The 11918-nt window shown below is 44.4% G+C and overlaps 1 protein-coding gene across 1 annotated transcript; it reads left to right on the plus strand.

Annotated features, from left to right (window-relative positions):
• Positions 1-4203: 4203 nt before the first annotated feature.
• Positions 4204-6781, plus strand: LOC105693132 (zinc finger MYM-type protein 1-like). The gene is made up of 4 exons (XM_048650986.1): positions 4204-5035; positions 5087-5233; positions 5322-5753; positions 5844-6781. The coding sequence occupies exons 1-4, from the start codon at positions 4204-4206 to the stop codon at positions 6779-6781; spliced, it is 2349 nt and encodes a 782-aa protein (XP_048506943.1).
• Positions 6782-11918: the final 5137 nt, after the last annotated feature.

Raw genomic sequence — 11918 nt, forward strand, 5'->3', positions numbered from 1 at the left:
TGCAGGGGTAGTTTTATCACTGGCGTAGTGAATTGGATGCAACTTCTGATCCTGATTATTTCGTTGCAACAATATTGCACCGAAACCCAACTTCGACGCGTCCGTATGCAATTTTGTGTCTGCTCCGACTATGTACAAGCTAAGCACTGGCTTTCCAACGAGGATAGACTTCAGTTGCTCAAAAGACTCTGTCTGCTGAGGTCTGAACTGGATTTTGAATCCTGTTCTTAGTAAATTCGTCAGCGGCCTTGCGATAGAGGAATATCCGGGGATAAATTTTCGGAAAAAGCCACTCAGCCCCAGGAAACTCTGTAGTTGCTGTACATTCTTTGGTTCAGGGAATCGTCGAACTGCTTCTGTCTTTCCTTCTGAACGTCTGATGGAACCGTTTTCAATTATATGACCTAGAAACTCAACTCGCTTACACAAAAAATGACACTTCTTCCAATTGATGTCCAGTCCCGCATTACCAGCAACTTATAACACGCGTGTGATTCGCTCTAGTCCACTTTCTTGATCAACTGATGGAATGATCAAATCATCTATGTACGCTATCACCACACCATCTTTGATCAATTCTCGTAGGATCACGTTGACATAGCACTGGAAAACGGCAGGCGAATTGCAAAGTCCGAACGGCACTCTCAGAAACTCATAATGCCCATCTGGAACAATAAAGGCGGTGTACTTAAGGCTTTCTTTGCTGACAGCTACGTGAAAAAATCTATTCTTCAACCCTTTGCGGACGATAGGCGACTCTCAGTCGCCACGGCTTTTCGTACGGCAGGATGAGTGGCGACTGAGAGTTGACAGTCGGTGTATGTTTATGTTCCCTCTATCTCCAATCGACTGGGTCGCACTATAGCTTCTTAAAGAGGTTGCTGAACTGCTCAGGTTCTTATAGAGGATGTGTAAAATGATGCGTCGTAACAGAGATAAAATAATGAAGGGCCTTCCAAATAGTGTAGCCCCAACAACAATTCCGAGCTCAGTTGAGACTTGGCGCGTGTGGCAGAAAATTGCTTCGTCCTGCTACCTTACCCGGCCAAAAAAGTCGTCGTCCGCAAAGGGTCGAATCACGAAGAATCTCGCACCTTGAAGCAAATCTAACAAATCTTCAATAAGCGGAAGTGGATATCTGTCCTTTATTACCTTCTTATTCAGAAGCCTAAAGTCAACACAGAGTCTGTCTGATCTATTTCACGCTGAATTTTTCAGCGTCCCCCTGATAAGCTCAGGTTTAGAATGCAGCCACTCTCGAGCTTTACCTTTAAGACGCATTCCCACACTACTTTAGCCACATCATCATCCAAGCGATACGTCAATTTTAGGAGTTGTGACTGTTTCTCCCACGTCTCATAGTCTTCTGACTTACCATCAAAAGGTGCCAACAAGTCTGCGATCATCGGTTGCTCCTATACGTGGCAAGGTCGGCTGACTTGTTGTTAGCTGTTTCGTCACACCGTTATCAGGATTATTGTCAAGGTCTTCAGGCACTACACTTCGGGCATTTTGGCGGCGCTGTATGTCTGATTCCTTGCGCGCTATCTCTTATTCACGTCGTGTGATTGCTAACTCTCTCTCAGCCAACTCTTTCTCTCTTTTGTATAGATTCACCATTTCCTGCTGTACTGATGGTAATCCTCGTTGATCGTCGTCTTCATCACGCTGAACTCCGCCATGTTGCGTTTCAAATGATAAGAGATTACCACGAGAATTTTGGTGAATTTCCTGAATCCATGCTCCTGTAGGATCCCATTCCATTAATCTATTGATCAGCTCTGTTTTAGAGCCAGCTGTTGGGAGTCCTAATCTCAATTTCTCTTTCAGGTCAGCTAATTGATATGTGCTTGTTTCGGCCATCTTTACTCTCTACGTTTTCCTCAGTACCAAAATGTGGTCACTTTCGTCACTATATACAAGTCTTTTGCTACCACTCAATTAAAACACAGCACAAAATATAGTTCGCCGCACTTTTCAAGAGTCTGCACCATAAATTCAGTCACACTTGCCAAGCCACGCCGCGCCACGCGACTCCTGTTACCAGTCCGGTTGAGCCCTCATTTGTGGATTAAATTTCTTTTATTATCAGGAAAGCATCTAGCTAACAAAATGAGTGTTTATCAATGAAATATATAAATGATCTGGTAACAGGTCAATTATAATCGGCACACGCACTCAGCAACGACTGGCCGGCTCGATCGCATATCGTTCTCTTATTGTCCAAATCATGTCTAAAATGATGCCTAGGCTGACATCTCTATGACAGGTGCCAAAACCCTTCAATATATCTTATAACTGCTACAATTGTAATAAATTCATCTTCATGATTAAGAGCATGAATAGATATTGAAATAAATATAAAAAGTTTTATTCCTTGAATAATATATTATTCATTATTATTGGTCATTAAACCGGGCGCTCAGTCCTTAAGGACCATTGTGCCCGAGCCCTCGCGGGCAACCTCAACTAACAATAAGGGAAAGGTAGTCAGGTTAGCCGCTCTAGCAAAAAGTAGAAGCCTACCTACTCCCATACCTTACATCTTTTTTTCTCCGGTGAGGTTTGGCCCGAAAGCCTCTGTTCGATCGCCCACGAGTCCCCTACATCGCGTTATTAGGTGTTGTGGTGTTTCCGTTGCCTCATCACACCTAGGGCAGCTCGCCTCTTCCTTGAGTCCAAGGAGGACGAGGTTCTTGCCTGTGTACCAGTAATGAGCCCTGTTACGGTTCTTAGTTTGGTTCTGCTTCGTTTGATCAGCTCCTCTCCAAGCTTAATCAAGGGCCCTTGAAATAGGCCCCTCGTTTGTAGCATTCCCAGCGCGCTGCTCCAGAGCTCTGCGAACTTGTCTTTAGCAATCTTCTCCGCCAGTTTTTTGACATGTTCCGTTGTAGTGCCGAGTAGGCAGCCCTCATCCGGGCCATGTCGCGAGGCTCCCATTTCAGCCAGACGGTCTGCTTTTGTGTTACCCTTGAAGCCTTTGTGCGCCGGCACCCACAGTAGTTTTACGCGATTGGTTTGCGCTAATTGCTTTAGCAGAGCCGTGCATTCTTGCACGAGCTTTGATTTCACCACGCATGCGTCGATCGATCTAAGCGCTGCTCTGCTGGCACTGCGGATGTAGATGTGCTTGCCTTCGTGACCCAGCGTCAAGATCTTCATGACGCAGGACAGTATAGCAAATACCTCCGCCCAAAATACTGTAGCTGTGTTCCCCAAGGCCAGCGACAAATTTAGCCCGGGCCCTTTGCTCCAGATTCCGATCCTAGCCCCTTCCCTTTTTTTCGATTCGTCCGTATACCAAACGAGCCCTTTCGAGTGAAGTAGCTCTTGTTTATCCTCCTTCCCAGCGCCGGCGCCAGGCATGGGCCAACCAGGCAATCGCCCGAGGCCCTCTGCCCGAGGGGGCCCAAGAACGGAAGCAAGATATTTTTTTTTTCAATAAAATTGGCCGCGATAATACATTTTATACATGAAAACGCTGAGATCGATAGATGCTAAAAAAAATAAGATTGAACGGTTGGGCCCTCGACGAAATATCGTACGACTCACGCTGCCGTTCCATGTTACGGGTGCGTCTGGATCCGCACGGGGTAGGGGCTCTTCTCTAATAGAGGTCAGTGGTTGGTCCCCTGCTCTACGATTCTTTTAGGTGCAGCGCATGCGCTGTTTCATAGCCGAAGCGTCAAGCTACACAGTCCAGAGAATATCATACCGTATGACATGTATGGACTGTAGTTTGACTGCTTCGCTCTGTCTACCTAAGCCGTCGTATTCATATTTGTTTATGTGCAGACGATTTTTGAAGCTTCTCTTCTGTATTTCGTTTATGCTGTTCACGCATTATTGTTAGGGAACAAAATTCTCGGCAACGCGAACATTTTTTACATTTTCTCGTTAAATATTTGTTTTTTCTCATTTTTTATTTCAGATTTCGTTTATAAATTACTCGTAATTCCAAAACTTCAGAAGCTTTTCAATCATAAGCTACCAATCTTTCTGTCGGCCAGGACCTATCACGTTTAGTGCATAATTTTCTTGAAAATTTTTAATATAGGCTAAATTCTTGATGATATTTATGTTACCTGGTATTAATTAACCTCGTTCCAGCTTACTAACATTGTACCAAATTGCAATATTATTTTATTTCTCTGGTTGTACTTTATAACTGTTTGATTGCTCAACTCGTAGTGGTTAGTCATTATGAACAAGCCCAAAACCTCATCAGGGTCCCAAAAGCGGAAAATAATAACAGCTCGATCTGAGGTGGACAAGAAAAGCGCCGCTTTCTTTCGAGGCTTTGTAAAGTGGTTGAGATCTGGTGACGAGGGTGGCGAATGTAGTTACACCATAGATGACTTAGACCCCGCTTGCCCTCCTTCCGGAGTCATAGTAGATTCTGATAAAATTTCAGATACTAAGTCTGTGAATATTGAAGACACGACGATAGCTACGGATAAAAATGACTTGGTAGAACAAGTTAAACAAAAAGATGCTTCAGTACCAAATATTAATTGGCAAGACCCCGCTGAGTGGCCGAATAACATCAGCAATGGTTCAAGCGTAGAATTGGTAAAGCTAGGGCCTACAAAAATAGATCGGAATAGAGTTTTTCCTTTTGATACAGATCGCCGACGATTTACCACGGAAAATTGTCATCGATCCCTCAAGAATGGCGAAAAAATTGAAAGATCCTGGTTAATTTATTCCGAGAGTACGGATTCCGTTTATTGTTTTTGCTGCAAATTATTTGGCTCCCGCAACATCCCAACCCAATTGCAATCGACCGGATTCAGGTCCAGGCGGCACTTGCAAGACGGCTTGAGCTCGTATGAAAAATCCAAAATGCACATTGAATGCATGACAAAGTGGAGAGAGCTCAAAGTCCGTTTAGATTGTAGAAACACCATTGATAACAAACATCAAGATTTGATACAAAGAGAAAAAAATTATTGGAAACAAGTACTTGAAAGACTTCTTGAAATAGTTATATCTATGGTTATACACTTAGCTAAGCGGAATATGGCATTTCGAGGTACTGTTGATTGATTATACGAGCCGAATAACGGTAATTTCTTGAGCCAAGTCGAGCTGATGGCGAAATTCGATCCTATTTTAAGCGATCATGTACGTCGAGTTCAAAGTGGGGACCTCCAACGCGTTCACTATTTGGGAAAGGAAACTCAGAATGAATTCATTGACATACTGGGTGAATCCATCTTCAAAGAAATCGGTAGACGAGTGGTAGCCGCGAAATATTACTCCATAATCTTGGACTGCACCCCTGATGTTAGTGAACGCCGTTGTTCGATTTTTCACAGTGTCTAAAGACACCGTAGAAATTTGCGAGCATTTCATTGGCTTCGTTGTTGTAAACGATACAACTGGTCATGGGTTGTATGAAACGTTGTTGAATATCTTAAAATCCAACAATCTTGAATTGAAGAACTGTCGGGGTCAAGGGTATGACAATGGCAGTAACATGAAGGGTAAAAATAGTGGTGTTCAGGCCAGAATTTTAAAGGATAATAGAAGGGCAATCTTCGTTTCCTGCAGTTGTCACAACCTCGACCTAGTAGTTTCAGATGCCGTACATTCGTCCGTCACTGCTGAACTATTCTTTGGTGTTCTTCAAAGGCTATTTACAGTCTTTGCTGCTTCAATCCAAAGGTGGCAAATATTGAAGGAGCACGTTAGTATCAGTGTCAAATCGTTACCTGAAACTTGCTGGGAAAGGAAAATAAATGCTAACGGTAAATATAAGCAGTAATAAATAAAAGCAGTAAGGTTCCAAGTAGCAGGAATCAGAGATGCGTTGCGGGAACTTTGTAAAATATCACAAGGTAAAGATGCAAAACTGAGGTCGGAACTGAGAGGCCTTCGTTTCGTAATTGAGGCTATGTCTTTTCTGATTCGATTAGTAGTCTGGTATGATGTATTGCAAGTAATTAATAGAGTCAGTAAAGCTTTGCAATGTCCAAAAGTTGATTTGGATACTGCGATCGACATGATCGATGGTGCCATTCTTCAATTAAAAGCCTTTCGAGAATCCGGTTTCAAAACTTGCGTGGCCACAGCTAAAGAAATGGCTGAAAAGTTGGACATTCCGCAAACTTTACCCGAATCACGTACTCCACGAAAAAAACGATTCTTTGATTATGAGCTTCAGCACGACAATCGACCTAGTGATCCAATGAAACGGATAGAAATTGAATTTTTTGATAAATTATGCGATATAACGATATCTGGTTTACGCGAACGTTTCGAAATGACCCAAAATGTTTGTGAACCTTTTAGTATCATCCGTAACTCAGATAATTTTGTGAAATTGGATAAAACCCAAATTTTGACTAACAAATCGAAGGCTTTAGAAGATTTTCTGACTGGAGAAGACGAAAAAAGTGACATCGATGGGCGAGAGCTTGCTGAAGAACTGGAATCCCTAAAGGCTTACTTTATAATAGCTGAAATGACCAATTTGAATGCACTCGCTATGTTATCTCATATTATCGGCAAGGGTTTGAATGAGATATATCCACATTTGACTGTTGCATTGAGAATTTTTTTAACATTACCAGCAACCTCCGCGTCGGGTAAAAGGACTTTTTCAAAGCTAAAGCTCATAAAAACTTACTTGCGATCTACTATGTGCCAAGATCGACTAAATGGTTTAGCTGCGATGTCGATCGAGCATAAAATTTTTAGCGAGTTGAATTTCAAAGATATTATTGCGACTTTTGTCAAGAAAAAATTTCGCAGAGTTCCACTTAGAAATCAGTAGTCAAAAAATTTCTTATAGGAGGCCCGATTTACAAAACTCGCCCGGAGCCGTTCCCAAGCTAGCGCTGGCGCTGCTCCTTCCAGGATAGGTTCTCTTTCATCTGTACCTCGTAGGGCCTTTCAAATCGGTACAGATTGGGGCCTATGTTGCCTCCGCCTGGTGGGGAAGGGGGGCCTTACTGATTCCTCTATCCGCCGGAGTATTGTCGTCTCCCCCCTTCCAGTGCCTTGCCACAACCCAGAAAATCTGAGTCGAAGAGCCGCCCTTCATGCCTCCGCCTCCAGAGCTATGTGTGGAGGCGTCAAGATGAGGAGAGCTCCCATGGCAAGTGTGGGGGTGGTTCTCATAGCACCCGTTATCCCCAAGGTCGCTAGACCCTTTCCAGAGCCTTCCGGTTGTTGGCCCTGCTCGTGGCAGGTATGTGATTTGTGGGAGTAGGATTGCCGTTCGATCCTCTTCACTGTCCTCGGCTGTAGCCTCCATGTCTGGCCTAACATCCTTTTGCAGGCCGAGCAAGTAGCCGTGACCTTCTGAACCTGTTTTTGGACGTGGGCCTTCCATGTGAGCTTGCTATCTAGGGTCACACCTTAATAATGTACCTCCATAAATCGAGTCAACTCCTCCCCGAAGATCCTTATCGGTCCTAGGTCGAAACGTCGCTTTCTCGTGAACAGTACCATTTCGGTTTCACCCGAATTGATCCCGAGTGACTGCGATGTGCACCAGTTTTATACGAGGTCGAGTGCTTTTTGCATCCTATTCGCCATACGTTATGGGTGATCGCCTGTGACGATCAGAGCTATGTCGTCAGCGTAGCACACTGCTGTCACTCCTGTCTTGTTGAGCCCTGTCGGGAGCCCGTCAACGACCAGGGTCCACAGAAGAGCGGAGAGTACTCCCCCCTGCGGGCAGCTCCTGTCGACCCGAGCTCTGACTTCGGTCCCTCCGAGACTGGCGGTGACCGTCCTTGTTTGCAGCATGTTCCTGATCCAGTCAACGACCAGGCCGTCGATTTTGAACTTGGCTGCTGCTTGACATATTGCGTTGGAGGATGTGTTATCGAACGCCCCCTCCATGTCCACGAACAAACATAGGGCTGCCTCTTTCCGGGAGAGTAGCCCCTCCAGCTCTCTTATGAGGGAGTGGAGGGCCGTTTCCCTCGATTTGCCGTCTCCTTGGTAGCGTCTTGTGTGTGTGCGATTGGTCCACCAGTGCAACAGTGCACCGTCTCTTATGTACCTGTCCACCAGCCTCTCCAGCGTTTTGAGTAGGAAAGACGTTAGGCTTATTGGTCTCCATGATTTGGCTTGGTAGTAGTGTCCCTTTCCTGCTCGTTTCGGAGACATGAGCAAATAAAAATTTATTCAACAGTTTATATATGAATATTGAGGGATAAAAAAATTTAGGTAGTTGCTGGACTCTTCAATAAACAATAATCAGTTGGAAAAAAATTAGAACCAAAATTACTTATTAACTGTTGATACGACAAGTAATAATACGATAGTAGTAATTTTGGTAACAAAGGTAAGAAACTCGAAGAGAACGAAAAAATTCAAGATGCATAAATTTTTTAAATTGAAAAAGAACTAGAATTTTTTTTTTCAAAAACCCACACATAGTTATTTTTGTATCATTTTTTAGTATTAGAAAAAACATCTCGCTCAAAAATTCATTTGTTTATAACAAATTGTGTATGCAAAAAACAATTTGAAAATAATTGAAAAAAAATTTTTTTCCTTCAGAATGTCAAATAACAATTGAAATTATGATTCAAACAAGAAAATGTGATCGCACGCGCCCTTTGATAGGCGATGAACCAAATTTAATATAATTTTTGATTTGCCGGATCAGAGAAATCGTACACAAACGTGGGAGAATTTGGGATGCTCAATAACTGGACACTTGCTTGCAACAACAATTAATGGAGCTTTATTAAGAAAAGGCGACACGTGGATCACACGGTGCGCGGTAAGAAAAACTGTCGGCTGGTATGGACTCGCAGAGAAGACTAGACTCATGTAAACTGACATCATCATGCACAATTACACGGCGGGTCTTGTTTACTTTTGGTCCGTGCGACCAAAGTGCGTGAAATAAGACCGCTACATATTTAACACTGCGTACAAAATATTACACGTGCAGAGAATTAGAATTAGTTAGTATTAAATCTAAACATACCGCCCACCTCGTTACGGAGGGACGAAAATAAATTGACCGTGTGATCTTTAGGGTTACAGTGGTTGTATTCCGACAATGGAAACGAACTTAAATCTAAACGCTCGCATTGAGAACGTGAGACAGTTGTGATATTATAGTGTCGTTAACGCACGGAAGTGGACAGACCTTAGCGATCGGGCGTTTGGGTTGCGTTTTCGCAGTTCGCAGCGTAACGACGCGCACGAGACCGTCGGAGCCCGGATGAGTTTCGACAACTCGAGCTAACTCCCAGCGACAGGGAGGCAGTAAATCGTTCTTTAGAAGCACGAGAGCTCCGATTTGTACCGAGGGTGAAGAAGCTTGCCATTTAACGCGCTGCTGCAATGTGTGCAGGTAGTCATGGCTCCAGGCCTTCCATATGTGTTCGCGCATCGCGAGGACCTTTTGCCAGCGAGATAACCGATTTTCATTTTCCCCGAATAGCGACGGCTCGGGTATACTGAGAAGGGGTCGCCCAAGTAGAAAATGACCCGGGGTGAGCGCATCGAAATTGTTCGGATCATTGCGGAGAGGCGCGAGAGGACGTGAATTAAAACACGCTTCAATTTCGCACAGCAGTGTGGAAAATTCGAGTTGCGAGAGAGTGTGGGAGCCCACGACTCGTTTCAAATGGTATTTAAAGCTTTTGACGCCGGCTTCCCACAAACCCCCAAAATGAGGCGTGGAAGCAGGGATAAAGTGCCAACGGATTCCGTCCGTGGAAAATTTTTCACGTAATTCTGAGGCCTTTACGGTAGAAATAAAGGAACGACGTAATTCGTTATCTGCGCCTTGAAAATTCGTACCGTTGTCGCTATAAACATCGGAGGGAAGACCGCGTCTACGGACAAAGCGTTGAAATGCGGCAAGAAACCCGGAAGTTGCGTAATCGTCGGCATATTCAAGGTGAACTGCGCGTGTGGCGAGGCAAACGAATAACGTTACATAGTATTTGCGCGATTTCTGTCCGCGTCCAACGTACGGAGTAATTTGAAAGGGACCAGCATAGTCCACGCCGCAGTGAGAAAAGGGCGGCGATGGATTGACGCGCGGTGATGGGAGATCGCCCATGAGTTGGCTCGCGGAGACTGCCCGTTCGCGAGCGCATTTTAAACATCGATTAATTCGCGATTTTACAAGCGATCTTGCGCCGAGAATCCAATAGTTCTGTCGTAAGAGACGAAGGGTTACCTGCGGACCGCCATGTAAGGATCGCGCGTGCGTTTGATCAATAATTAATTCGCTGATCCGATGGCGCGGCAGGATCGAAAGAAATCGTTCGTCATAGGACAAAAACGAGTGGCGCAACCGCCCACCAAGACGCAGCTGACTCTTTCCATCGAGGAAAAGATTTAGATATTTTAAAGCGGTCGATCGAGGAAGTGACGCTTCTCCTTGAAGCGCGCGGATTTCCGCGGCGAAGTAATCGCTTTGAATTTTACGAATCCAAAACTCGCGAGCGGCTTGTACGCTATCGGTAAAATTAGCTGAATATACGCGAGATGTGTCGCGCTTTTGTTCTCGAAATTTGTGGAGCCAGTGAAACAAAAAACTGGTAACTCGGAGGAGTTTGCTCCAGCTTGAGAATTTTGAGGAAAAGTCCCACTCTACCTTTCCCAGAATTACGTGTACTGTCGTAGTTGCGCGCTGTTCGATGAGAGCGGATTTTTGTTCGAAGATCCGTTGGGACGATGCGCATGGTTGTGAGCTCGGCCAGAGGGTCGAATTTTGACAAAGCCACGCGGGGCCGGACCACCAAAGCGAGTGATCGATTAATTCGGGTGCTGTGATTCCGCGAGACGCACAGTCTGCAGGATTGTCGCGAGTTGGCACGTGATGCCATTTTACGTCCGGCATTTTCGTTTGGATCTCTGAGACTCGATTTGCAACGTAAGGCTTCCAGCGTGACGGATGCTGAGTGAGCCAAGCGAGTGCAACGGTAGAGTCGGTCCAGCCGTGCCCGGGAATCGAGTCGATATTAAGGACCTTTTGTACATACTCGATAAGTCGAACTAGTAGTACGATCCCATTTAGCTCGAGACGCGGTATCGAGACCGTTTTTAACACTAGGTTTACGGGACCCGTCAATTTGACGGATTTCAAACTTTGAAATGAAACACGCAAAAAACCATAGCATTAATCTTAACTATTTTGCATCGTAAATTTATAATTTCATTCAAAGAATTTATACGCACAATTAGTATTTTCCTAAGCTTTATAAATTTTGAAAATTGTATCTTGTATACCTATTTCTACGGAACCCGTCAATTTGACGGGTTAGCTGATTACGTCAACAATCCTTATATATTTGCTTCGCTTGTAAAATTATACCTCCAATAGCAAATATAAGACTGAAAGAAAGGTCTAAGACCCCCGCCCCCCCCCCCCCCCCCCCCAACTCATAATCTCAATAGCGCCTCGATAACGAATTGTGTAGCCCGGGTGTCAAATCCTCGCGTTATTCGAAACTCAAAGCGTGCAGCAGACTAAATGTCGTATCGAAAAGATATTCAGTTCATGTGTTGGTGCAAACATAAACAACACAACTTATAAGTATTTTATTTTTACGTGAAGCCTTATATTGTTAAACTCAGATTCAGTTTGAATAAATTGATTTTTTAAAAATAAATACGTATTTTCATCCACCCGTCAATTTGACAGATGCTCGTAGAGATAGGTATATAAGAAACGCCCGTAAACCTAGTGTTAAAGGCGCAATTTTCGATTTCGCAGCGATTAATAACACAGAAACGTTATCTGTCGAGTAAAGAACTCGTAAATAAACGACCGCGGAGTACGCGCGTTGCGAAGCGTCCGCGAAGCCGTGCAATTCCCTGACTCGGTGAGACTGCGTAAGACCGATCCAGCGTGGAATTCTGAAAGTGAAGAGGCTGGGAAGTTCGCGATAGTAACGTTCCCAATTTTCTTGAATTAGGGGAGG

This window comes from Athalia rosae, chromosome 2 (assembly GCF_917208135.1).
Source record: "Athalia rosae chromosome 2, iyAthRosa1.1, whole genome shotgun sequence".
Lineage (NCBI taxonomy): Eukaryota > Metazoa > Arthropoda > Insecta > Hymenoptera > Athaliidae > Athalia > Athalia rosae.

Coding starts and splice junctions, on each gene's coding strand:
- LOC105693132 (XM_048650986.1), top strand. CDS start 4,204: ATGAACAAGCCCAAAACCTCATCAGGGTCCCAAAAGCGGAAAATAATA. Junction 5,036..5,086: donor GCGGAATATGGCATTTCGAG/GTACTGTTGATT, acceptor TCTTGAGCCAAG/TCGAGCTGATGGCGAAATTC. Junction 5,234..5,321: donor ATCCATCTTCAAAGAAATCG/GTAGACGAGTGG, acceptor GATTTTTCACAG/TGTCTAAAGACACCGTAGAA.